At 41.4% G+C, this 27172-nt stretch overlaps 1 protein-coding gene across 2 annotated transcripts in view; it reads right to left on the reverse strand.

The window, feature by feature from the left end:
* Positions 1–27172, reverse strand: part of LOC6505482 (transcriptional activator protein Pur-beta) — a 505448-nt gene that overhangs the window by 323578 nt on the left and 154698 nt on the right. For both annotated transcript variants that reach the window (XM_014904427.3, XM_044717615.1), the window contains exons 2-4: positions 15971–16179; positions 15858–15917; positions 15687–15799 (exon numbers count right to left, since the gene is read on the reverse strand). In XM_014904427.3, the coding sequence (XP_014759913.1) occupies positions 15687–15799; positions 15858–15917; positions 15971–16013 (216 nt within the window). In that variant the 5' untranslated portion in view covers positions 16014–16179. The remainder of the gene's footprint in view (positions 1–15686; positions 15800–15857; positions 15918–15970; positions 16180–27172) is intronic.

Below are 27172 nucleotides of genomic sequence, written 5' to 3' on the forward strand. Positions count from 1 at the left end.
TGCGCCGCCTTCTAGTGCCTTGCTTAGGGCGATCACCAGATTGCTACCCTCGAGCACGTTATCCGCAAAAATTAGGTCCACTGTTGAACACCAAGAGGAAGCATCTGCTCCAGCACTGTCAGGATTGAATTTAGGAAGAGTTACATATGACGCTTTTCCATCGGTTGGCGGTGCCCTTGGTGTCTGCATGTTTTTGATGATTTCCAGTAGGTTGCGGTTTTGCAGCTCCAAAGCCGACAAATACGGATCCGTGGCACGATCAGTATTCAAAGCTAATCCCACTTCTGATGTCGGAGATCCCTCCAAAGTTTCCATGTTTCCAGCAAGATTGCACAGCAAGTTCTGCTCGTTGCAAGAGACGCTTCCCAACTGAACTGCGTAACACAGAGTTCTGTCTAATTTCATCATTTCTGCAAAGTCTATTGCCCTTTCTGTTTCTGGCATTCAGTCTGCACTCTCCGATCAGACCATGCTCAGCAGCAGAGTGTGTCCCTTTTTCTCAGCTACTGTGCATTTAAAACTACTAGCGACAATGTGTCGCCACACCAAAGCTGTACGCACATGTACAATGGGCAAACTAACCATTCTACGACATGTACAATGGGCAAACTAACCATTCTACGACATACTCTTAAATGAAGAAAATGTATGCTATTTCCAAACTGGTCATAATACTATTCATGGAGCACTTGAAATAATATATAAAGTCATGACAACACTCAAATCGGCAGGAATGGAACCCAGGATATGGGTATCAAATCATCCATAGATCTTATCCGGTATTCCTGACCAGCACATGGCTCTCATTGCGAGAAGGAACCCACACGAGGAACCGTATAGCTTCAAGGTTTGATTTTATATTCTGTATACCAACGAATCGTTGGTTTCCTTTAGTAATGCGGCAGTGGTCCTATTGACAGGACAAAGTCGATCATTATTCAGATATTACTTATTATTATTCCTGTAACGAACAACGAGGAGCTGGTGTTCTTTGCAAGCTATTATGCCTGCACGCATTTAATTCCGGCTCTAGCTCGTCAGCTCGTTATAGCTTAGAGATGCTCTTAGTTATCTAGAATTAATAAATTTTGTTTGCGTGCAAAACAAGCAAATTTCGGCCGGACAAGAGATAGCTTAACAAACGGGCAGACAAGAAAAAATATAGAACTCTTGGGTACACTTTGGCTCTCCTGGGATACTCCAACGTGAAAGCGCTTTCAAATGTCGGGGGTATCATAAAAAGTCTGTAAACAAATGCAAGTCCAAAACGACTCGCGAAAACTACGTTATCAGCACATGCACCTACATCGATACAGAACAGAGTTGGACTTTTATGAGTTCTTATCTAAATTCGCTTTTTTCTTTCAAACTTCTTTCTTGTTTTTTTGTTTAAAGATGCGGGCATTTTTACTTAATTTTAACTTGTATTTTAAACTGATTTTAACTGATTTCTTTTAACTTTTAACGTAGATTTTTAACTTTGTATTTGGTATTGGGGCATTTGACTAGGTATTGGGGTATTTTACTAGGTATTTTAATTAAGCTATTAACTTTGTATTGGGTAGTGGGGCTATTAACTGGGTATTGGGGCTTTTCTTTTACCTTTTAACTTAGATTTTATATCATATTTTCTTTTAGATTAATTAAAATTTTTAGATAACTGCCTCTTGTTAATAAGAGCACTTATAGATGACACCTTAGCCATCCTCGCGAGGTACCTGGACTTAGTAAACGTAGGTATTGGTTTAGGCGAATTAAACTGTCTATCAGCACCGCGCAGACTAAATTAGACAATATTTTTCGCCTACTCTTTTCTCTGTGGCGATCGTATGACCAGGAAAACAAAACTGCAAACTATTTGATGAGCTTTTGGGCGTTGATTATGTCGACTGCTGGGGTTCCTTTTGTTCTTCGCTGCCAGATTCACAGGGTCGGATTCAGCTGCCCTCTTGGCGCAGAATTTAGCGCTTCTATGATCGGCTATTTCGCCTCCAAAGCTAGGGGAACTCGGCAATGGCTTATAAAACTGCCATCCACTATAAAAAATATAAACGCCTGAATGAGGGCATCTGCACCCGTACTGCACCCCACAGACTTGGACTTAACCCTGAGGGTTCGGTAACACACCGAATTGGGCCAAAATCTAGGATTTGGATGGGTTCCCTTGTACTGGATGGGTTCACTATTCCTGGATAGGTTCACTTTTACTGGATAGGAATACTCTTATTGCAGCAGCTTAGGCTGCGTACATTTTTGTATGGAAAGCTCTATATTTATATGTGATTCTTATCTTGTTATAACCTTTCTTGTGTACCTTCGCCGGATATATATGGCAGAAATACATTCGCGCAGGTCGAGAGTATGGTTAAAAAGGAAGCACGAGATTTTTGAGCTCGGTTGCTTTCTGGCTTGCTGCCAGGGCTAGACTTCAGATACTCCTAAAACGCTAAGGCAAATTCCTTATACCTTACGCCTAATGTTGCAAATTTTCTGACCGTACCGCCGGCTAGGTGGCGCTAGTATAAACTGTGGTTTTGAAACCCCACTACAACATCCCCCGCTAACATCAGACTTGGGGGTAAACCCAACAAGGCTGATCCCGCCAGGCCCATTGCCGCAGATCCTTTGCATGGTGGCGACCAACTAGCTTACCTTGCAGGTCCACAATAACGTAGTACGACTTTTCTATCTTTTAATGGGCCCTTTACAAAAGCAGGACCTTATTTGGCATTAAATCCTGTCTGGAAACTACTTTGTTTAAAATTTCTCCGAAAACTTCTTGCTTGCAGCATATTTGCCTTATTGTGAGCTAGCTCTAATTAGTCTGCCCTAGTGAATGCTATTTCTCTGTCTTGTAATGATTGTAGCGACCTTAACAAAGCGTAGGTACCTCCAGATGTAACCATGTGTTACCATGTGCCAAACACCATATAGTAGGGCGATGTCCCGAGAGCTGAGTGGGTAGACGACCTGAGTGCGCAGCAAATGCTGCTTAGATTCACATCCCAATCCTTTTGGCTAGTATTTACATACGCACGTATAGCCGTTATTATTGATATATTTACCCGCTCTGATGTAGTTGCTTGAGGGGCATGTATGGCTGTGAGCTTATGGGTAATTCTGTGTTCCCTCAGCAACTTTTGAAACAATTCAGCCCTAAATTGTGTGCCGTTATCCAAAACAATTAGCTATAGCACTCCGAACAGGTGGCACAATTCTTCTTTCAAATATTTCACTACGACAGTCGACTCCATTTTTTTATGCCTTTTAAAAATTAATTTTAGAAGTGATCTAGGACTATGAAGATTGCGATTTTTATTATTGTATATGGACGATCCTCGCCAAAAATATTGATTTTCTGATTCTATCCCTCTACAGGAACAATATCAGGTGCGAATGAGTCCTTGACAGGACTTTTCTCAATGTCACTTATAGTTGCTCGTTTTAGGTATTTGTCGACTGAGTCTGTTGAACCCACCGAGAACGGGCGGCTTGGGTGTTCAGCGGCCTGATTTTTTGGCATGCCGGCTTATAAGTATTGCCCCACATCCGTTACAAAATACTTTACGGGGAGCCGTGGAGTCCTGGTATCTGTGGCCCTCCTGCCTACAGTTCCAGCATATTAATGCCATTGCTTCGATGGCCCCCTATTCGTCCTCAAAAAATCTTGAAGATCTTGAAGAAGTTTTGAGTTTCGAGATCAGATTTATAAAAAGAGTACTCCATGATCTGATCTCGTTTTACTTCCTCTAGAAAGCATTCTCGCCTCCTACATATTTCGCGAAGCTTTGGGATCGACTCTGTTGGGATATTTAAAATTTCGTGTCTGATCTCAGCTTGCAAATTTCGCCGTAAAATCTCTATTAAAGATTTTTCATCTAAAGGACAGTCTAAGCTATCCGTTAATTGAACCACGGCGTCATAAAACAGTAAAAGTCATTAGCTTTACCCTCAAACTTGCCACGCATAACATCGAACTTTGAATCGAGTGTTTGACCGGTTAAAGCGTGTACCCTGAAATTACCCTAAGTACCCCTAGTACCCTAATGAAATTATCAACTATGCCTCCTGTATCTCCACTAAACCGGAGTTTACATACATTCATTTCAAGCCACCTTTTCTGGCCTCTGTAAAAGTTCTGTGGCGCTTGACCGAGGAGAGATGTCAGCCTGCGCTAGATTTTGCCTGCATTCACCTGGCCAGAATCTATGCCAAGAAGCTGATCAAGTGAAGGACTTGAGTCTGTTGGGGAAGAAGCTATGAAGGGGCTGTTGGGGAATCCTGGCAGCTATGTTCGACTGAATCATGAGGGATATTTTCTCTGTTAGATGCGTTAGCAACTCGTGTTGCATACCTTTAATAGCATCTAATACCATACTTTGTAAATCCGCACCCCCTCGCTCTCGACTCAGCCGATCTTTCTCCATAATTTCTGATCCCCGACTTTCGCCTTCTGCTTGCGAACTTATAAGTTTTTGCCTTCTTGTATTTTGTGCGATAAAGCTATCTGATCTTGCAATAGGTTCCCCAGAGCAAACCGCTTTGCACTTAAAATTAAACTACTTCGAGTGATCCTATGTAAAACGGTTCACAAGTTAGGACTCTTTTAAAGTTAACTAGGTCGCGTGGCTCTAGTGTAAACGGCCCATAAGTAGAACTTTCATCATCGAAACTACTTCGAGTGGCTCCTGGGTAAACGGACCACAAGTAGAGCTTCATTACCTAATCTACTTCGAGTAAAACGGACCACAAGTATAACCCGCGTTACCCAACCTACTTCGAGTGTTGCTCCCGTGAAACGGACTACAAGTAGAAACCCCGTTACCCACCCTACTTTGAGTGTTGCTCCCGTGACGGACCACAAGTAGGACCGGCCTATAAGGAATTAGCCGAAACCCCGTACCATCTTTACTTGAGGAGAACCAGCCCAGGATCAACTCCAGCCTGATCACAGCAAGTGCCTGGTCAACCCGAGCAGTCCTTTGCAGAATCCATGTAAAATTAGTCAAACTTTTTACTACGACTGCGAGACCTTCCGTTATTCCCGCGAGTTCAAGTTCGACGTAGTGGCCGCATAACGCTCTACGGACAAACATTTGGTGAACCCGACGCGATCCTTTGCTATAGGATCACACCCTGAACGCAAGCCACACGGCAGCAACCATAGGATCAGAATCAGACTCCGTAATCCAAATGCTCATTGAAAATATTGCCAAATTATGCCAAGCTCAAGGAGCTAGCACTAAGTCCTGAGAATGAGTATTTCACAAAGGCAAAAGCGCTAGAAGAGCTTGTGAAAAAATATGAAGCAATATTTTCGGATGGAATCCCATCAGTGTCAGGCCCGTCACAAAGGCCCCGGAAAACAGGCGAAAATCTCGAGCCAAAGGCACAATCATCACGAGGAAACGAAGGAGAAGACCTTCGATTAACATCATTAAAACGAAGACATGAAGGACGGTTAGACGATATGGAAGACTTGCTGTGCAACCGCACCGAAGGACGGGAAGTGTCCACACACGTCAGACAACACATGAAGGAGCTATGGAGGAAATCGTCACGGGATACCATGATCTCATCGACCTGGAACCAGCCATAAAAAATGATGGACACACCGATGACAGATTTCAGGTTGTACGAGCAGAATATTTTTCGTTTTTGAGCGAAGAATCGAAATCAACTTCAGCATCAACACAAAAACTCGCGATTGCACCTCCGTTTGTAATACCACCAGTAGAAATTCCAAAGTTTGACGGAGACTACCGGCATTGGCTACGATTCTACGAAATTTTTACGGAATGCATCCACGATCAAGACTACAGTGATGCAGTAAAATACCGTCATTTGGAGAATCATGTAACAGGTGAAGCACAAAACCTAATCGCAACGTCGGTTGGCGGACAGACCAGTTACCAGGATGCATGGCAACGACTAAAGAATCGATACCACAATGAACGGCTGTTGATTAAATCCGCAATTCAAGAGCTTTTCGGACACCCCAGAACAAATGGATCAGCGGACCAGCTGCGCAGCTTACATGATACCGTGCTCCGAACGGTCGCCACTCTCGACGCACTCAAAGTGTCAACAGACAACTGGGACCCAATCTTGATACACATCATTGAGGAAAGATTGGATCCACACACGCTGTCAGCTCTAGAACTAGCCGTCACCGATCCAACCAATCGACAATCTCTGAAGCAGATGTTAGAAAACCTTGAGCGTCAGGCAACCAGTCAAGTAACAATGCAGAAAAATACGTCGGCGGCTCCACTTCGATCCAGTTCATCACGATGGGTGTGTTCAGCCACAGCCCTGCTTACAGATAAGCCCACCGTTCTTTTACCAACCGCCCAAGTGGCAATACATGGCCCAGCCGGAACCCATCAGCAATGCCGCACACTCCTAGATTCTGGATCACAGATTAACATAATCACCAGAAGGATGGCTGACACACTTGGACTACAATTGGAGCCATCAACCCTGAACATCGCTGCACTGGGAGGAACAACAACAAGATTAGGAAAAAAGGCTGTGGTGACCCTATCATCATTAACCACTGACTTCGAAGATCAAATCAACGTCGTTGTACTACCGGAAATAATGCCCAATCAACCATCCCACCCTATTCAAGCGCCAAGAAATATCTCACCTCAGTTGCGCTTAGCCGATCCTGAATTTACGCAGCCCCAGAATATTGATCTGTTGTTGGGCGCCGAAATCATCTCCCAGCTTATGAGGCCACAACAGACATATTTGGGAGAAGGACAACCACTACTAAAAAATACCGCGCTTGGATGGATTGTGATGGGGCCAGTGCGACCGGCATCAGCTCCTAATAGCAAGGTAGAACAAGTCGTCGGTAATACGACGGCTTGGACACCGGAAGCTAACGAGCCACGACAAAGTTTGATTGCATGCATCGGCAAGGAGCAAATAGTAAAATCCGGAAGAGTACATAGTTCCCCACTCATTGCGGATCAACAAGAAGCTAACGAGCCACGACAAGATCAACAAGGAGAGCCGCAGACGGACCCCAATCCACAAGCCCAAGGTTGTCAACTCACAACTGAAGAGCACAGAGTGAAAGGGCCAGTAACCAAGGAAATTCAAGGAGTAGAAGTCACCTCCTATCTGGCATGGGTAACATGCATCTCCGAAAGGGAGCAAGAAGCAAGGTCAAGAGAGGACCAAGAGTCCTGTATGCGCACTGACCAACCAGAAAAAAGGTGTAGTACTTCATGGGATGCCCAAGGAGAATGGTTACGAGGGCGCGCAACAAGGCGAAGGAGACAACAGGTCGGATAGAATTATTGTTGGTAGAGATCTCACCCACATTATTCAAAATTTTTTTTTGTAGTAACTTTAGATTTTTAGTAATTAGTTTTAAGATACACAATATTTTCTAGCGCAAGGGTACACATCGGTTCACTAAGACGGTCCAACAACAACGTACAGCCCCTATTATTGAGTACCTCAATGGGGGGGGAGAATGTTGGCACCTAGTGCCAAGACCTACTACCCTATATGCACACTTAGTAATTTGATCCAATCAATATGCATCAGCATGTCGCTATATACAAACCCACTAACCGATTTTCTCACCTATAAACAATTAGTAATAAGCATAAAACTATATCCAACCTATTAACCCAGCACTAGTAGACGGCGCCAAAAGCAGAAGCAGCATATCAGCGGGAAGAATGACCGATGCAAGTAAAAACCAGCCAGCTAAGCCGAAATGCGCAAGCAGTACATGAACAAACAATCTGAGTCAGCAGACTCAGAGGTGGGTGACCCTGGCATTAACCTTAGTTTAGCACGTCCAGAACTTGAAATAAAGAGAGTTCCGAAATCAGAGTCAATCGTCTCGTTACTCAGTGTCTGAACCACGGCACTTAGAATCAACCTATTTCTAGTGATCCTGTGTAAAACGGTTCACAAGTAGAATCCGCGTCACCTCCTTACTTCTCGTGTTGCTCCCGTGAAACGGACCACGAGGAGACCCCGCGGCATACCAGTCTGCTTCGAGTGTTGCTCCCGTGAAACGGACCGCCAGTAGACCCCGCGCTATCTAACCTACTTAGAGTGTTGCTCCCGTGAAACGGACCGCCAGTAGGACCGGCCGATAAGGAATCAGCCGAACCACCATACCACCGGTACTTGAGGAAAACCACCCCAGGACTTCAAGCACATTAACTCCAGCCTGATCACAGCAAGCGTCTGGCCAACCCTAGCAGTCCCCTGCAGAATCCAGGTAAATTTAGTCAAGACTATTTACGGTCTTTGACTACGACTCCGGGACCTACCGTTACTCCCGTGAGTTCAAGTTTGACGTAGTTGCCGCATAACGCTCTACGGACGAACATTTGGTGACCCCGACGTGATCCTTTAGGATCACAACTTGAACACAAACCTCAACGCAATTTAACTCAACGAAAAAAAAAAAAAAGAGAGAGGGGAGAGATACATTGCAACAATGGGATCAGAATCAGACCCCGTAATCCAAATGCTCATTGATGAGCAAATTGAAAGCAACATAGCCGTAAAGTCTAATAAGAAACTTCACTAAGGATTCCGCAGAGCGAAAGCTCAAGGAAGGATACTTCGAGGAGAGACTCAAAAAGCTCACTCACTCATGGACCCAGTTTAAAATCAATGATGCCAAGCTCCATGAGCTAGCACTAAGTCCGGAAAATGAGTATTTCACAAAAGCCAAAGCGCTAGAAAAACCTGTCAGGGTTAGGCCCGTCACAAAGGCCCCGGAAAACAGGAAAACATCTTGGCCAAAGATTCAATCACGAGGAAACGAGGGAGAAGACCCTCAATTAACATCATTAAAACGAAGACATAAAGGACGGTTAGTCGATATGGAAGACTTTTTGTGCAACCGCACCGAAGGACGGGAATTGTCCACAACATCAGAATGAAGGAGCTATGGAGGGAAATCGTTACAGGATTCCATGATCTCATTGACATGGAACCAACCTTAAAAAATGATGGACACACCGATGACAGATTTCAGGTTGTACGAGCAGAATACTTTTCGTTTCTGAGCGAAGAATCACAATCGACTTCGGTATCAACACAAAAACCCGTGATAGCATCTCCATTTGTAATACCACCAGTCGACATTCCAAAATTTGACGAAAATTATCTGAAGTGGCCCCGGTTCTGCGACATCTTTACGGAATTGGTTCACAATCAAAAATATAGCGATGCGGTAAAATTCCGCATCGCTGGGATCCTGATACACATTCTTGAAGAGAAATTAGATTCTCATACTCTATCATGTGTAGAACTCGCCATCTTAAACCCAACCAGTCGACAATAATTAAAACAAATGCTTAACCAACTAGAGCGGCATGCATCCAGCCAAGTTACGCTACAAAAGACAACGGCCAATAACGGTTTTCGCTCATCAACTCAAGCACCAGTTGAAATCATCGACTTCAAACCTGCCCAAAATTTTTGGACATGACTCCGAATGAAAGGATGCAAAGAATAACAAGGATGAACGCCTGCACAAACTGTTTATCCGTATACCATACAATCAATACATGCAAATCTAGGTTCTCATGTCACGTTTGCAAAAAAAATCATCACACAATGCTGCATTATACATTTACGCGAAAAAGCGCTTCCACAACCAGCCAAATCACAACACCATATGTATTACTCGCAACCGCCCAAGTGGATGTCCAAGGTCTTATCGAAGCCCGAAACAAATGCCGCGCAGTATTCGATTCCGAATCACAAGTGAATTTAATTTTTCAGGAACTGGCAAATAAACTAGGAGTTCTATCAGCACCAACCGACATTACCATAAAGGGCATATGAGGCACAAAACGAGCAAACTCTCGAGTAAAACTAAATATGTTTTCATTAACAACTACCAGAAGTCATCTCAAATCAACCATCTGAACCAATTCTGCGCCCGAAAAACATTCCACCAGAAATTCGCTTGGCAGATCCCACCTTCACCCAGCCACAAGGTATCGATTTGCTGCTCGGGGCAGAATATCTCCCACAACTCATCGAGCCGCTACATATAAACCTAGGGCAAGGACAGTCACTGCTTCAACGGACCCCGTTAGGATGGATTATATCCGGACCAGAAAGAACCAGATCTGTGGTACAAACAAATCCACCCATGAGCAGTGCCATATCAGCCATGGAAGAACCAAGAATCGAGAGCTTGCTCGAACAATTTTGGAAGTTAGACACCCTCGAAGGAAACCAAAAGGCCCTAAGCATTTACGAGAAGTTCATGGAAAATATAAAAAAGGGGGCAGATAAAAGATTAAGTGTTCGTCTACCATTTAAGAAAGCTCCACAAACATTGGGAAATTCCCTTCCAATGGCATTTCGGCGGTTCTACGCCTTGGAAAAGATACTTCAACGGGATCCTGATCTCCAGAGACAATATGTACAATTTATGGATCAATACGAGGAGTTAGGGCATATGACTAGATTAAAAACCAAACAATTAACATCAAACCATTATGTCATTCCACATCATTGTGTGCTAAAACCTGACATTAGTATTATCAAACTTCGGGTTGTATTTGACGCATCAGCAACGACGACAAGTGGAAGGAGTTTAAATAATCTCTTACGGGTTGGACCAACAGTTCAAAGTGAATTGCTGAAGTGAATTTCAAAGTGAACATGTTTTCACATCAGACGTATGGAAAATGTACCAACAGATTATGATACACCGAGGCGGCCGCAAGTTTCAAGTTATATTATGGAAACGGAAGCCCATGGAACCATGAAACCGTCAAGACTCTGCGAAGTGTTTTTTGGATCCACCCGGACATTGGCTTCAAAAACGTGCGGCGACAGAAGACACAGGAATCATCACCAAGAGGATTGTGTGTTCAGAACTTGCGAAAATCTTTGATCCTTTAGGGTTGTTTGGTCCAGTTGTAAAAACGGCAAAGATAAGAATACAACAATTATGGGAGCTGAAGATCGACTGGGACACGGAACTGGGCTCAGAAATCACCCATAAATGGCAAGCCTTCATACGTGACGTTCAAATCCTGACAAGATTCCAAGATTCTCGGCAGGGGAATTTGCATTCCATATGCACTCCCGGCAGATATATCCGGAGGCATTTAACTATTTATGTTTGCAGATGCATCAGAAGCAGCATATGGGGCAGAGGCATATTTACGAGCATGTAATAAGACAGGTAATATTGTCACACGATTGCTATGTTCAAAGGCACGCGTAGCCCCCCTAATAAAACAAACCTTACCACGCTTAGAACTCTGTGCAGCGGTATTAGCAGCACTTATTAGCAGCGGTATTGGCAGCGATCTTAACTTAAACCTAGAAGCTTCCTCCAAACGTTTGTAGCGAACCGGGTCGCCCAGTTTCAAGAACTGATAGACCCAGAGTGGTGGAGACATGTGGTACCAACGGAAAATTCTGCAGATATTCTCTCCAGAGGGTGCAAAGCAGCCATTGTATCAGATGCTGCCGAGTTCGACCAAAATTTTTGCATTAATTAATAAGTCCACTACCGACAGATCGAGTTCAACAACATAGACCATTCAAAAATTGTGGAGTGGATTACTGCGGGCCATCTTGGACTCACTATAAAATCCGAGGAAAACGACCACATAAAGTGTATCTAGCAGTGTTTTGTTGTTTTCAAACAAAGGCAGTACACCTTAAGGTAGTAACAGATTTGACTACCCAAGCCTTCCTGGCAGCATTAAAGAGATTTTGCGGACGACGAAGATTGTCATCGAAAATCTATAGTGACCACGCGACCAATTTTGTTGGAGCCTACAACGAATTATCAGAAATAAAGGATACAATATTCGCCGTTGAGGCACATGCGATGATACATAAGACCTGCGCGAATCTGAGCATAGAATTTAAATTTATACCACCTCGGGCACCCCATTTCGGAGGCCTGTGGGAAGCCGCAGTAAAATCAGCAAAACATTTACTGAAACGAACGTTATTTACCGCCACACTAACCCATGAAGAACTTGAAACCATAGTGATCGACATTGAAGCCATTCTAAATTCTCGCCCGTTAACATCTGTCTCTTCCAGCCCAAGGGATCTCACGGCAATAACGCCGGGGCATTTTCTGATTGGGGAACCTCTAACGGCATCACCCGATATTCACCCATCAAAGCGGCGCACAGTGTTACTCACTCGGTGGATGCGCCTCGAACAATTACGAAAAGAATTCCACGAGGACCCACGAGTACCTGCATGAATTACAGAATCGGTCAAAGTGGACAAGAAGTTGTAAGACGGTAAAGATTAGTGATCTCGTCATAATAAAAGAAGACAACATCGCTCCGTTGAACTGGCCCCTAGGACGCATCATAGCAGTCCATCATCCGGCAATATAACACGGGCCATACATCGACTGGTGGTGCTACCAATCAACAATAGAAAGAAGGAAACCAATCACTGCCCATCTACCCACTACCAGAAAGGAAGGCCTGTAACCCTGTTGTCATCACTCCTATCAACAACGTGACCGGAACCATCATAGAGGCCACCTATCGGATATCAATCAAATCCTCTCAGTGGACGCTCATCACATTCTTTGACCTGAGTCAATTGGCGCGAGTTGGCGAATGTTGGGACCTATTGCCAAGACCTACTACCCTATATTCATACTTAGTAATTTGATCCAATCAATATGCATCAGCATGTCGCAATATACAAGCAACATACAAGAGTCAGCAGACTCAGAGGTGGATGACACTGGCATTAACATTGGTTTTAGCACGTCCATAACAATGACCTTCCCTAGATTAAATTATGTATTATTTAGCATCTTATATAAGAATTGTTCTTCTGAAATAAAGATAGTTGCGAAATAAAAGTGAATCGTCTCGTTATTCAGTGTCTGAACTACGACACTTAAAATAAACCTACTTCGAGTGACCCTGTAAAACGGTTCACAAGTTAGGACTCTCTTAAAGCTATCTACGTCGCGTGGCACCAGTGTAAACGGCCCAGTAGATCCGTTAAAACTTAAAGTAGAACTTTGATCATCGAACTTACTTCGAGTGGCTCCTGTGTAAACGGACCACAAGTAAAGCTTTATTACCTAGCTTCATTATCTAATCTACTTCGAGTGTTGCTCCCGTGAAACGTACCACAAGTAGAACCCGCGTTACCCAACCTACTTCGATTGTTGCTCCCGTGAAACGGACCACAAGTAGAACCCGCGTTACCCAACCTACTTCGAGTGTTGCTCCTTTGATACGGACCACAAGTAGGACCTGCATTCCCCTGAATGAGGGCCCGTACTGCACCCCACAGACTTGGTACCGAATTGGGCCAAAATCTAGGATTTGGATGGTTAACCTTTACTGGATGGGTTCACTCTTATTGCAGCAGCTCAGACGGCGTAAATTTTTGCGTGGTAAGTTCTACACTTGTGCTGCTTCAGATACTCCTATAACGCTCAGGCAAATGCAGCCCTGCCTTATCTCTTACGCCGAATTTTGCCAATTTACTGACCGTACCGCCCGCTAGGAAACCCCACTACATCACACCCACTAAGCCAATAATAATTTCTCCAATTGAACTCTAAGGAGTAGTGTTGGCAAAATAGTTACTAAAGCAATTTTCATCCACCACGTTTGCTATTATTTTCCGTTTATTAATGGACGAATGCCTCCATCGGTCCATACTACTAAAGGGAACTACTAAAAGAACTAAAGGGAACCCGTTACGTTGGAAAATGTATGTCTCCAAACGAATTGGCAAGGTTTTGGAACAAAGTGTGGACATGTACCTTCGGTGGAAAATCCATCCGATTGTGCCTCGAGAGGTCATATGCCTCATCAGTTTGCCAGGCATGACCTCTGGTGGTTCGGTCCCGATTGGTTCTGGGAAGACGAGAATGTTTGGAGAGGAGGAGGAGAAACAAAAAAGGAAAGCTAACTTCGGGCAGAGCCCGCCCCCGTAGTTGATATATCCTTGCAGTTAGATAGTAGCTAATATTTTTATATATATATCCGATCGTAAAAAGATGGTCGATTTTTATGAGAATTTTCTCATCGAATCAATTTTCTAATAAAATGTAGGAAACAGCCCCAAGAATCTATAAAAATAGCAGACTTGTGCCATTTCCGATCGTTCAGTTACATGGCAGCTATGGGATATAGTCGGACAATCCTTATTAAATTTGGCAGATCCGAAAAGGTTGCCCAAAATGGAATCCGTAGATTTTCATCTAGCTTAAAAAAAATGTTATGGCACTTCCGATCAATCAGTTATATGGCATATATAGAATATAGTCTACTGATTCCGGCCATTCCGACTTATTTACTGCCAGCAAATAAAAGAAGGATGTGTGCAAAGTTTGAGCTTTAAATATAGATTTAAAACTGAGAGACTAGTTTGCGTAGAAACAGACAAACAGACAGACGGCAATACGGACAAACGGACATGCTTACTCAGAAGGTCCTCCTGATCAAGAATATATGTACTTTATGGGGTCGAGGATCTCTCCTTCACTGCGTTGTACACTTTTGACCAAAACTATAATGCGACGGCTATTAAGACCATTCTGGCATCGATGGAGCTTGGACTGGCACATCTTAAATGGCGCCAAGAAAGAACCAACCTGCAAAACTGTCATTATCGGTCATCAAGGATGACCGGCTCCTCCCAAAAGAATGGAAGATGGGTATCATAATCGATTTAAATGCTGCAGAAGATGGACTAGTTGGCGTCGCTTAACTGAAGACCATCTCTGGAACTTACCAATGCGAATCGCCACCTCCAAGCACTATCATGTTGATCCCATCATTCCGGGGGCGGCATGATCGAGCGTTATTTATTTTTTCCAATTACCGCTCCATCTTTACGAGACTTAGAATCAACATCCTCCCTATAGTCTTCGCAAAGCTTTACTTAGTATATTTCCTCTTTTGGACCAAGTAGTATTGTATAAAGTGTCATAAAGCGTTTACGGCGACCAGAATAAAGGAGAGTGTAAGGTTTGAATGAATGAAGTTTAATAAAATAATCTCTATTGAACCGTTTGAATGCGAAAATCCTGCAAGCACAACTGTGCTCAACTATGATATTTTATTGTGGGATTCCCAACTGATCTGCTGATTTGGATTTCGATCCACTTATCTAAAAGATCGCAACGTGTCATTTTTAAAGATATTTACTCTATGAGGAAAATGCAAGGATTGCAGCCTGGTAACTAAGGCCATCACAGGAGAAAGGGGCATACTCAGCAGGGCTCTAAATATTTTATAATGACTTATATAGTAGCTGCCGAGTCGAGACAGAAGGGTAAACATAAATTTTAACTTTATTATTTTACATTTACATTTATTCGAAAACTTGCACTCCGATTTTGAATACATGGCATCACCATACATCTAAATCGGCTTAAAAACTCGGAAGTGATTTGGCTTAGTGTAGAAAAGCCAATGGTTTTTGCAAGTATTTACAAAAATGTGAATTTTACCAATTAAATTTTTTAAGCAGTAAAATACCAATTGAACTCTCCTTATGGATAAATGTAGCTCTTTATGTAAAAGAATAAAATATTGAATTTTAATTATTAATTTCAGAAAAAAAAATTAGCTAGATTGTAAATTATATAAAGGGAAAATAGAGTTTAACCGCTTTCTGGGTAGATAGGTTTCAATCATACAGCAAATGTTTACCTCGGCAACCTTTATAAAACGTCCTCTTCGGTTTTGTTTGACATCAAGATAAAACCGTTTAGATTGTATTTGAAGCATTTTAGTAGCAAGTTCTTGCTCCACACCAGTGCCAACTAAAAATATTTTAACAAAATTAAATGTTTATATTTGGATACAATCATGCACGTTTACCTTTGCTGGTAGTGTCAAAGTCGTTTCTATGTGATCCTTCCATATTTCCCATATTGTACTCTACAATATAAACATAACTTATAATTGGCCGTAGTAATAAAACCGTAACTTACTTGATCCTGAGATTCCCTCATCTCCGCTTTCCATATCAGACATTATTAAATGTCTTTTGATTTATCTTTATTTTAATGTAAAAAAATCTACACTGGTTTCTTGCTTGAAGTTCTTCAGTCGATCCTGTGGTGCACTTTTGTGGCCTTTTTGCTTATGTTCAAATGGTAAAATTGTAATTTTAGGACATATGTATCCTTCCGTTAAAAGACTGTTTTATTCATGAAAAAAAAAAACAAAGAATTTATTATTTAGTTATTTTCTCCTAATATTATTTGTTTTGTAATATAAAGTTGAAATTTAAATATTAATGCATATTTTTATTTTTGTTTATTACAAATACTCTCCTTTATAGATTTTATAGTTATAATCCTTCTTTAGATTGAATAATATTTTTTGGGCCAAGCAGCTACAAATAAAACGGATTCAAATAATGATAATATGTTTAGCAGCAGCGGCTCTCTCCCTGTTTCGCATGCGCTTTGGTGTTATTCATAGCGCATGCGCTTTTGGGAGCTTTTGGTAAAGCTTCTGCGCACTGCAGAAAAGCTGATTTGGAGGACAATTGAATCTACTAATAAATCATGTCATGATGGGCGAACCTCTTCCCGCCTACTCGTGGCTCCAAAAATTAGCTCAATTTCTATAAACCAAGTAGAGAATGGAACTCCCAAAAAAAAAATACGGAAATTGGTTCAATAATCCGTCGATCTCCACGACAGATAAAGACCAAGGAGGATGGCGAAGCTCCACATAGAGGGACGCGGTGCATACGCTACAAAAGAACAACAAAGCGCATACGAATCTGGGCAATTAGTGGACCGCTGCGGCTGCGGATAATTAAAATATTTGATGCTGGCACAAGTCCCAACAACATTAGTTCGCGTAGAAACAGATAAACGGACAGCGGATAAGCTTATATCGACTCATTAGGTAAAATTGATAAAACTGAACAATAATAGGGACGTAGGTGTGTGGTTCATTGCGTTGCACACTTTTGAGCACAATTATAATACCCTATGAACGGGTATAATAAGAAAGGAAAGCTAACTTCGGCCGCAGCCGAGTTATTGATTTTTTGGTGTTTTTTAAGCTAGAAGTCCCAATCTTCTAGAAGCTAAAAGTCCCAATCACTCTTCAACTTCAAGCTAGAGCCATACAGAAGATTGTTAACAAAAACGAAATTCACCCGATCTACAAGCTGCAATATGCATTGCACTGAAGAATTACATGGGGGAAGCTGCACAAACGTTAGGGTTCAATACAATGCAATAACTGTCAAAAGTGTTGTCTACGTAATCTGCGGAGACACCCACATCGCCGCTCTCTGCTCCTCCAAAAAATACCCTAACCAATATGAAAAAATGGGGAAACTGAGGAGGAAACCATACGGCGAACTACAAGGCTGTATGGATAACAATGATTCGCAACCTGGGATGGGACATCCACTTTATAGTAACCTTCAAAGCGCTCAATAGGACCCAGGACACCCACAGGGCAAAATAGAAACTGTTATGTTTCCAATCAAATGCAATCAAGTAACTTAAACTTTTCAATCGCCGCTTTTTACTGCCTGCCTCGTTTTACAATCTCAGACGGTCAGTTCATGGATTACGCCTTGTGACTCACAATAGGTAGGCAATAAAATAATGCAATAATAAATGTAAGAAAAAAATTGGATCATATTTCCCCTGGTAGTTCCACATACTGTCCAACAGACCCCCTGTTTTTGACCTTGCGGTGTAAAAAACATATCCCTCAATTTAATAAGTCCCAATGCACTTTCGGCCTTATTTGCAGAGCACTTGCCACTGCTATTAACGCTTCTCCAAAGAGTTGCTATAACTGAACACCTCTTCAGTTCAGACATCGCCAAAAACTAGCTGACTCAAATACAAAAAGTATGTAAGCTCCCACATAGATCTTTTCCCACATGGTATCAGACAACGACTGCATAGATCGACTACTGACGACCTGACATACTCGGCAGCCAAAATCTTTACACCGCAAGGGAAGGAAGTACAAGAAATCAAACACTATAAATCAAATCAGCAAATCAAACAGCTTGAGGGAAAAAGAGGCGAATGTGTTGTGCTTGGCTTGGAGATCGCCATCTTCAAAACAACGCCTTAATTCCTTAATACTTGATCAATCGACCAGCCCTTTCGGTAGCCCTTTCAATCGGCAGCAAATGAACAGCTGAGGTACATCCAGAAACTTACCACCCCAGTATGCAACTCCTCGGGAACCTAAGCCCGCAGCGACCAAGACAAAGCAGAAACATTCCCAATTCACATCTTCAAATTGTTTTTCAACCAAATCCTGCCACAAATTCATTTTTACTACCACCAATTCAATCAGGGTGCATCGTTTAACAATATCCCTTTTTATTTATATCTTGTTTACAATGGATGTAAGGGCGAATCTCACCGAAGTGGATTCCTCCGCCGGATCCTCGCAGACTCTCCGAATGCTTCTGCTAGGCTCCGCCGTTCGGTCGTCCTCCCATCGTTCCTCGGTCACCGTTCCGGGTTGGTGCCAATATACACACCCACGAACCTTTCCCCCAGCAGGACGTCTGGTCTTGGTGCATGGCGCGAGCTCGGCTCACGGTTATCAATTCGGACTCACGTGCTCCATCTGCGGGGCCTATGCTGCTCCTCTCCTGCCGCTGTAGCTGCTCCCGTTACCGCTCTCGTTGTTGGTGTCACTGCTGCTCCTCTATTACTATGATATTAGGATACCTGTCGTGTCGGGGAATAAACCAACCCGACTCGATTTACCCTTGAGCTTCAGTTCCGCCGCAGATTCTTGATCCTTTTCCCACTTGCTCCTTGACTTATCCTTTCTTGATGACTCGCATACAGCTGCCGGACCTACTCCAGCTACCTTAGAAGCATCGTGCCGGGTCGCTTCATTCCGCGCCGTTTTCCATATTTTGCGCCCTGCCGCTATCCCTCCGAGAACAGTTACGTTTCGGACGTCTCATTTCAGCTTCTTCCAGGCTAGCACAATGGGCTGCTTGAGTTCACCCTACTCGAGTTTAGAAAGGAAATTTGTTCTCTCAACAAAGATTTAGCTTTGAAAAAACTGGACATAGAAAAATGTAACATCGATTGGAACTTAGAAACATTTTTTCGTGGGACTTTTAAAAATTTATTCATGAATAATTCAAAGTATATTATTTAAATTGTAAAATTTATGGTCTATAACAATTTTATTGATGTACTAACAATCATCGGGAGCAGACGTCAGTTGCTAATCAAATAGTGTCACCATCAGTTATTTCGATCGCCTTTTCGCTCCTGCTTTCGTTCGCAAAATCAAATAGAGTTCTCTCCTCTATATTCTTCGACCGCGAAGTGTGTTTACGATAAGAATTTCAACATAGAATGTAGGAGATCGGACCCATGGGAATAAGTGATTAACAGCATGGTTTGAAAGACGATCTCCTGCAGTCTAACCAAATATTTATGTGGTGCACTTGAAGCACTTAAGAAAGGGTCACATAGCATGTCAGCGTGCAGTCCGTTGATAAGTAGTTTTAAATAGATTTAAGATTTTCATGTCTGTTTCTTGTAAGAGAATTGTAAGAAATAAAAACAGTTTTGAAACGGAACTCATTGGAGTAATACCATTATTTAAGGGGCTCCTCATAACAATAACTTTAATTTAATTTTAATTAAAAAAAAAAAACAAAAAAAGTTAATATGTCGACAAAAGAAAAAATCGCTATTATAGAAGACCAGGTGCGTCTCACCCGGCAAATAGATGCGCTTCTCGCAAAAAATTCTTATTTAGAAGAGGATAGGGAGTCACTTAAAAATATCGAGCTTAGAGCCTGTACGAACCATAATCATTTGGTTCAACTTGGTGCTGTAGAGCACGAATATTTTACTAAAAATCATTTCGATAGCATGATATCAAAATTTAAGTCCTCCAAGGAAAAAATTAAAAAAATTATTGGCCAGGATGAGCTCTTTTCTAGGATTAAGGGTGCTATAAAGAATCTCGAGGATTACCTCGAGCAAACTTATATAGAAATCCAGGAAAGGAAAGCTGAAACCTTTCCGAAAAGAATTAAAAAATTAAAAATGTTTCTTAGCAAAGTAGAAACATTGTCCGATTTAATAAATATTGAAGGGCTTAATAATAAATATATGCCCAAAAAACTAGAGCTCAGAGAAGATGTTGAAAAACACATTGAACTCACGAATAATAAAATCGAAGTAAGTCGATTAGAAAAGGTAGAAGGTAGTAGACCTAAATGGACGAACTACCTACCCTACCAAAAATTGAAGTTCCCAGTTTCTTTGGAGACTCCAAAGATTGAGATCATTTTTATGAGTTATTCAAAAAGCTTGTGCATACAAGAATGGATGGTCCATCCTTGAAGCTAAGCTACCTTAAAAGTGCTCTAAAAAGGGAAGCACGAAATGTGGTCTCCCATTTATTGCTTGGCTCAGGCAATAATTATGATGCAGCCTGGTAGTTTCTCATAAAAAGGTATGAGAATAATAAAAAAATATTTTCAGACCAATTTAATCGCCTGATTGAGCTTTGAAAAATAAATTTGGACTCATATAGGCATTTATAAAATACAATTGATTCTGTAAATGAATCAATTTATATGATGCGTTTCAAAGCAAATCTGACCGAAGAATCAGATTGCATTTTTGCGCATATTATTATAAAGAAATTTAACATTGAGACTCTGCACCAATATGAGGGTCATGTAAAAAAGTCAAATGACATCCAAAATTTCAAAGATGTCATCGAATTTTTAGATCAACGGCTTAGTTCGTTGACATCAGTTGGAAATGAGTTACCAACTAGAAAAATAATACAAAAAAATCACACAAATAACCAAACATGCCCGATGTGCAAAATGCCCGGGCATCAATTAATTGTTTGCTATAAATTGCTTTAAATTTTCACATTAAGTCCACAAGAAAAATCGAATGTAGTTAAAAGATTGAATGTGTGTTATAGATGTTTGAAGCACAGTTCAAACACAAAAATTTACAATGTACAATGCGAACTAGTATGCTCGTATTGTCAAAAACTACACCATAGCATGTTGCATTTTAAAAAAGAGAATGTAAATACATGCATGACCTTTGAACAAGCGTTCTTGGCCACGGCGTGTGTTCAGATTAAAGGTCAAGATGGTAAATTCGGGAAATTTAGAGCATTGCTTGACAATGGGTCACAAAGCACTGTTTCCTCTTAACAGTGTCTAACATAAGACTAAGCTAGTCTTAGTTAGACAAACATTTGGGCCCTGGGCCACCCAATTTGGGGAGCAATCGGTTCGGTGCTCCAGCTCGAACGTCAGCCCCCCATCCAAGAAACGAAAACAGCCGCAAAAAATCTACTCTAACTTCCCGGACCTTCCAACAAAAAATACAACGAACCCCAAATATATTATCATCTCCTCCGAAAAAGATTTCGGAATGCAATTGCTTTTCGGTTCATAAAGCGCTTAAGCTTATTATACCCTTGCAGAGGGTATTATAATTTTGATCAAAAGTGTGCAACGCAGTGAAGGAGACATCTCCGACCCTATAAAGTATATATATCAAGAGATCAGGATCTCCTCCTGAGTCGATATAAACATGTCCATCTGTCCGTCTGTCTGTTTCTACGCAAACTAGTCTCTCAGTTTTAGAGCTATCGAGTTAAAACTTTGCACATGTATAATGAATGTAGATAATTAAGTGGAATGTATGAAGTCTAGTATAAGTTAGTTTAGGGCGGAGCGGGATCGCAAGTAAAGCTCTCACTTGCGCTCTCCCATGAATTCGCCCCGCTTCGCCGCACTAGATAAGCTAGGCTTAAGTTTTTGTTGATATGAATAATGATCGAATTTATAACGTTGAAAAGAGTGCACGCATTTGTCGTTTTCGTTCGTTTTCGTTTTTTGCAATTTAATTTAATTATTACAGCCATCATTCTAGTCTTTCGGTTTTTTCGCGACGAGATAAACTAATCTCAATTAACATTTTGGCGCCCTCGGGTGGACTGTAGTGAATATAATTTAATAAAAACGCAACAAAAAATAGTGACAGTGACACAATCCATATATAAACAATATATATGTATATATAACATATATAAATTCAAAAAAAAAAAAAAGTTGCTCGCGACGGTTGTGGTGGTGAATTCACAAATAAAAATTAAAGAATTCTCCGCGTCGCGAAACAAACTTCTCCAATCGAGCAGCTACTGGAAGGATTTGTCGTCCCCATGCCCTGCACCTGCATCGATTGTCAAAGGAAAGTGGCCGCAGTATTAAAGGATCCGAAAGCAGAACCCCAGGTATTTGTGCAAAAAATTGAAAGTTGAGATAAGACAAATTAAAATCCGTCTTGTGCTGGAATATTGCACCCTCCTTTCAATTCTTGGCGCATACGTACGTAGAAAAAATAGTAGAGCAAAAATAAATAACAACATATATAAAAATTCTAAAAATTTAATTATAAATATATGTGCTAACCTAAATGTACTGCCTGTGGAGAAAATAAAAAAGAAAATATTTATATTATTTGCAATCACTGTCGCCCCCTACCCGTCGTTCTCGAATTTGCAAATCTTCCAAATAAATACTTAAGTGCAGCCAAAAATTATTTATGTATTTATTACAGATAAAATAAAGGTGCATATATATTTGGTATACATACATACATACATATATACGCAGCGATAATATTTTCGTTTTCGTTTCCCACCGTTATCCGCTGCTGTATGTATGTATATGGACTTTTTGGCATCTATAGTTTACCGGTCCGCCAAGTGACGCGCTCCCCTACAATTTGGTCGTGCATATTGGTTTCGGTGTCATTGGCGACCAACTATTTTTTTTGGATACTCTGTGCCTCGACTATCAATAATTCGTTATCAATTAATTAATCAATTTAGATTTTTTTTTTTGGTTAAATTTAATAAATTATTTATTATATTTAAATAAGATTAATTAATTATTTTCGTTTTCGCATTTTCTTGTTGTTGAATTAAATTCAATAAATTTTTAAATAAATTTATAAAATTTATTTATTTTTAATAAATTTTTAATATTAATGTTTTAAAATTAATTTAAAATTTAAATAAATTAATAAAATTTCGTTAACAAAAAAAAATTTAAATAAATTATTAAATCTTAAATTTGCATTGTTTTCGTTTTCGTTGTATTGAAAAAATAAATTTTTTATAATGGAAAGTACTAAACAAAAACTTAATTCCACGACTCTTATTGACTTAAAGAGAAGATTAAATTTCAAAGTTAAAAGCATTCGCCGGTTGGAGGAACGTTTGGAAGATGGATCACTTCCTTTAAACAAAACCGAGCTAGAATGCAGGCTTCAGGTTTTAGATGAGGCAATTTCTAAAACAAATGAATTGCAAGACCAGATCGAGCAAATAGATGAATTGGATGATTTCGGAGCCGAGTTTGGAAGAATTAGGAATAACTACCAAGGCAAGGATTATGTCCTTAATGCCTTTAATTCAGCTGAAGACTCCCGTCCAGCTACTGCAATTTCTGCAGCCCCAACTCGAGCTCGACTTCCCAGTTTGGCATTACCAAAATTCAGTGGAAGTTATTCGGATTTCAAAAATTTCATTAGTCTTTTCGAGACATTAGTTGACAAAGATGTAAACATTCCTGTTATTGAGAAATTTAATCACTTAATTTCTTGCCTCTCTGGGAAAGCCTTAGGAACTATCAAGGCATTCCAGGTCACCGAGAGTAATTACGACAAAGCTATCGCTAGTCTAAAAAGAGTTTATGATAACGAATGTCTCATCTTTGCGAACCAAATTCCTCAATTGTTCAGCCTTCCGAACTTTTCCCAGCCGTCTGCGTCGTCGTTGAGGGGTCTCATCGACACTTTGTCATCAATTTATGGATCACTATTATCCATAGGAGATGATACTAAAATTGCAAACTCAATGATTATCCATTTAGTTCTAGTGACCAAGCAAAAATGGGAAGAGTCACTGGATTATGAGGAACTGCCGCTGTGGTCCGATTTCGAAAAAATTCTAAATCGTAGATACCAGCATCTGTCTCTTCAGCGTTACTGGCAACCCAAAACAAGAAAAAACTGGGTTCAGCAAGCAACTGAATAGAACTTCGTTGGCTTGTTCTTCTACCAACGCCAAACCAGCTTGCAGTTATTGTAACGCTAACAACCATTTTTTGGCCCAGTGCAGTCCGTTCTCTCGCCTTGCTGTAATGCAAAGGTTTGAGTTTGTTAAGTCAGCCTCCCTATGTTTGAATTATCTGCGAAAAAGTCACACGGTAGCGAAGTGCAAATCGACCAGGTGTCAAATCTGTGCAAGATCGCACCATAAACTTCTGCACCGATTTACATTGACCGAAAATAACTTAAAATCCTCCTCCAGCGATAACGAATGATGACCCTTCTACTTCACATGCTTTGCATGCGTCGTCTGTAGAAAGGGTTTTGTTAGCAACGTCGATCGTAAGCGTTCGAACAAAAAATGGTGAGCACATCTTGGCCCGAGCATTACTTGACTCAGGGTCACAAATGAATTTTATTACAGAAGATCTTGCTCAACGCTTACAGATCCGTAGGGAGGAATCGTGCATCAACTTGCTTGGAATTGGTCAAACTAATTCACAAGTTAAGAAAAAGATACACACCGAGGTGAAGTCGAGAGTCAATGGTAGCGAGTTTCCGTCCGACTTTTGGGTTTTGAAAACTATTTCAGGCTATCACCCTGACCAGTCAGTCAACGTGAAAGATTGGACCCTACCAAACAACTTGCCGTTAGCAGACCCATATTTTTACAAACCTCAGCGGATAGATATGCTAATTGGAGCTGAGTCATTTTTCGAACTGTTGTCCGTTGGCCAAATAAAGCAAGGTCCGAACCATCCCATCCTTCAAAAAACTCTCCTTGGGTCGATAGTATCGGGAAACTATCTGGCAAATTCCTCAACTCCTCAACAGCCGGTCTCTAGTCTGAATTGCCAAGAGGAAATATTAGAGTCAATAGACATTAACTTGAAAAAATTCTGGTCGTTGGAAGAAGTTCCATCTTCTAAAAAGATGTTGTCGCCAGAACAAGAGCTATGTGAGGAACATTATCGGAAGACTACAAGAATACTGCCTTCAGGTCGATTTGAAGTTAAACTTCCTTTTAAGTCGGATCCAATCGTTTTGGGCAATTCATTCGAGATAGCCAAACGCCGATTTCTGTCGCTCGAGAGAAGATTATCTCGAGATCCGAACTTAAAGAAAATGTATTTGGAATTTATGGAAGAATACGAATCCCTAGGCCATATGTCCCCTGCAAGCAATGACGTTCTTGCTTCTCCACACTACGTCATACCCCACCAGTGTGTCTTGCGGCCGCAAAGTACAACGACCAAACTACGAGTCGTTTTCGATGCGTCCTGCAAGACATCCACACAGAAGTGTTTAAATGAGTTGTTGATGGTGGGTCCAACAATTCAGGAAGAGCTTTAATCAACTCTTCTTAGATTTCGGCTAAACAAATTCGCTCTGGTAGCCGACATAAAAAAGATATATCGTCAAGTGATGGTAAATGAAGCAGATCGACGATACCAGTTGATAGTGTAGAGAAAAGACCCGTCTGAGTCCTTGAAATTGTGCAAGCTTAACACCGTTACTTATGGCACTGCACCAGCCCCATTCCTGGCCATAAGGTGTTGGAAGAGGTTGAGTGAATCCGCGAAAAATACATTCCCTCGAGCTGCTAAAGTTATTGGGTCTGACTTTTACGTCGACGACATGTTAACGGGTGCTGGTTGCGTGGAGGAGCTAAAGACAATTAAGTCTTAAGTAACTCAGGTTCTTCAAAGCGCTGGGTTTGAATTGAGCAAGTTGTTTTCAAACTCGCCTGAAGTTACTGCATCCGAGAGCACGGTTAAGCCAATAACACTTTCGGACTCAGAGCTGACAAAAACATTAGGAATCGTTTGGGTTCCTAAAGATGATGTATTTAAATTCGAAATTGATATGTCAGTCATGGGTCAAAGAGCGACTAAGCGGAATATTCTTTCGGTGACGTCAAAGCTTTTCGACCCCCTTGGCTTATTAAGCCCGATCCTTATTAAAGGAAAGATCCTGTTACAGGAACTTTGGCTTAATAAGCTAGATTGGGATGAGTCCATTCCACTGCACTTAGAAGCCGCATGGAAAAAAATTCAGTTTGCCTTGTCACAGTTAGAAGAGATCTCAATACTGAGATTTGTGATGAGTGAGCCAATGTCACCAATTGAAATTCATGCCTTCTCTGACGCATCGATGAGAGCCTATGGAGCCTGCGTCTATATCCGTTGCAAATCTGCAGAAGGTAGTAAAGTCTCATTGTTGACTGCAAAGTCGAAAGTAGCGCCGCTCAAGACAAAGACGCTCCCCCGTCTTGAGTTATGTGCCGCTCACCTTCTCGCGGACCTCTGTCGCAAAATAAAACCTCTTATCAAAGCACCGATCGAACGAAGTGTATATTGGTCAGATTCGGAAGTTTGGCTTCATTGGATTCGTTCCCATCCATCGTCTTTGTCAACGTTCGTATCAAATAGAGTTGCTGAGATTTAAGAGTGGTCAGAGGATAGCACGTGGCGGCATGTACCAACTAAACAGAACCCGGCAGATATTGTGTCAAGAGGTGGAGGCGTAAAGGAAACGATAAAATCAATTTGGTTCACAGGTTCATCGTTTTTAACGGAGCCGGAAGATAAGTGCCAACGAGCCCTCGGTTTGACCCGTCACCAGAGATTTTGCAGATGGAAGCAAAGAAGAGTGCGGTCGGACTGACTGCAATGGTCTCTACCTCATATTTTTTGGATGTGATAGAAGGATTTTCCACTCACTTAAAACTGCTGTGAGTGTTCGTTTACATGGTCCGCTTTATAAAGAAGTGTAAAAAATTAGTAGTTACTTCTGATAATGTACCTTAACCTGTCGAATATCAAGACGCTTTTAATAAAATTGTCCAACTAGTCCAAGAGCACGAGTATCAAGAGGAAATTAAAAATGTCAGAAAAAATCTTGTTGTAAGCCCAAGCCTACAGAAGCTAAGTCCGTTTGTCCATGACACCTCTCAGGCTGGACTTACCTTTTCGTTGTTGCGGGTCGGGGGGCGACTATCTAATGCTCCTATTTCGTACGATGCCAAGTTTCCAGTATTGTTGACGAAGCGCTCTCGAT

Source organism: Drosophila ananassae (genome assembly GCF_017639315.1).
Source record: "Drosophila ananassae strain 14024-0371.13 chromosome 4 unlocalized genomic scaffold, ASM1763931v2 tig00000054, whole genome shotgun sequence".
NCBI lineage: Eukaryota > Metazoa > Arthropoda > Insecta > Diptera > Drosophilidae > Drosophila > Drosophila ananassae.